Genomic DNA, 1195 nt, shown 5'->3' with positions numbered 1-1195 from the left:
TCAGACTTTAAACATTTTATTCAGGTTGTTTTATTCGTCCAATCAGCTGCAAGCTGCTTAGCTAGCTACCTGTCTGACATAAATATCCCATGATGCTCTCTGTCTGTTCTGTGTGGACCGGGTCAGAACCTGTTGGGGTAGAATCCTGGTCCTGGTTCTGGTCCTGGTTGTGGTCCAGCAGCTTTACAGATTCTTTCATATTTTGTCACAATTTTCAGAACTGATCAGATCAGATGATTCCATAAAAACATTCTTCACACTAATTACATTGATGACTGATTTCTATAAAAATACATTATTCAGACTAATTACATGAATTAATGAAGAACAAACTACACAACAGCCACAAAACCAGCTAGTTTCCATGACAACAGCGGGGCCGACCAGGTCTGCACTCTGACCCGGGGTCGGGGGTTCAGGGTCAAAGGTCATCTCTTCCCCCAGAACTCGTCTCGTCTCTTCTGAGCGCGCTCCAGGACGGCGGACGCCACCGAGCAGGAAGCGGCCGAACGCCACGACATCACCGACAGCCGGTCGTCTAGGCAACAAGACAGAGTCCGTTTAACGTACCAATAATCTTCCTGAGGTCTGGTTACCATGGTGACAAGGTCTGTTACCTACTATACCTACTAGTATAATACTCTATAGTATATTATATACTACAATATATTCACCTTCATCAGAACCACAACCTCCACCTGGACACCTGAACCTCAAACCTAACTCTCCTGAGAGGAGGAGAGGAGGAGAGGAGGAGAGGAGAGGAGAGGAGGAGAGGAGGAGAGGAGAGGAGAGGAGAAGAGAGGAGAGGAGGAGAGGAGGAGAGGAGAGGAGAGGAGAAGAGAGGAGAGGAGGAGAGGAGGAGAGGAGGAGAGAGGAGAGGAGAGGAGAAGAGAGGAGGAGAGGAGGAGAGGAGAGGAGGAGAAGAGAGGAGAGGAGGAGAAGAGAGGAGAGGAGGAGAGGAGAAGAGAGGAGAGGAGAGGAGAGGAGGAGAGGAGGAGAAGAGAGGAGAGGAGGAGAGGAGAGGAGAGGAGGAGAAGAAAGGAGAGGAGAGGAGGAGAGGAGGAGAAGAAAGGAGAGGAGAGGAGAAGAGAGGAGAGGAGGAGAAGAGGAGAGGAGGAGAAGAAAGGAGAGGAGAGGAGAGGAGGAGAAGAGAGGAGAGGAGGAGAGGAGAGGACGAGAGGAGGAGAGGAGA

The 1195-nt window shown here is 50.0% G+C and overlaps 1 protein-coding gene across 2 annotated transcripts in view; it reads right to left on the bottom strand.

Annotated features, from left to right (window-relative positions):
• The window catches only part of mdm1 (Mdm1 nuclear protein), a 20227-nt gene continuing 19032 nt past the window's right edge, over positions 1-1195 (bottom strand). For both annotated transcript variants that reach the window (XM_078282105.1, XM_078282106.1), the window contains 2 exons: positions 675-728; positions 1-538 (listed from right to left, as the gene is read on the bottom strand). In XM_078282105.1, coding sequence (XP_078138231.1) covers positions 429-538; positions 675-728 — 164 coding nt within the window. In that variant the 3' untranslated portion in view covers positions 1-428. The remainder of the gene's footprint in view (positions 539-674; positions 729-1195) is intronic.

This window comes from Centroberyx gerrardi, chromosome 24 (assembly GCF_048128805.1).
Source record: "Centroberyx gerrardi isolate f3 chromosome 24, fCenGer3.hap1.cur.20231027, whole genome shotgun sequence".
NCBI lineage: Eukaryota > Metazoa > Chordata > Actinopteri > Beryciformes > Berycidae > Centroberyx > Centroberyx gerrardi.
The sequence above is the reverse complement of the archived record's forward strand: the minus strand, read 5'-3'. Positions and strand labels throughout refer to the sequence as shown.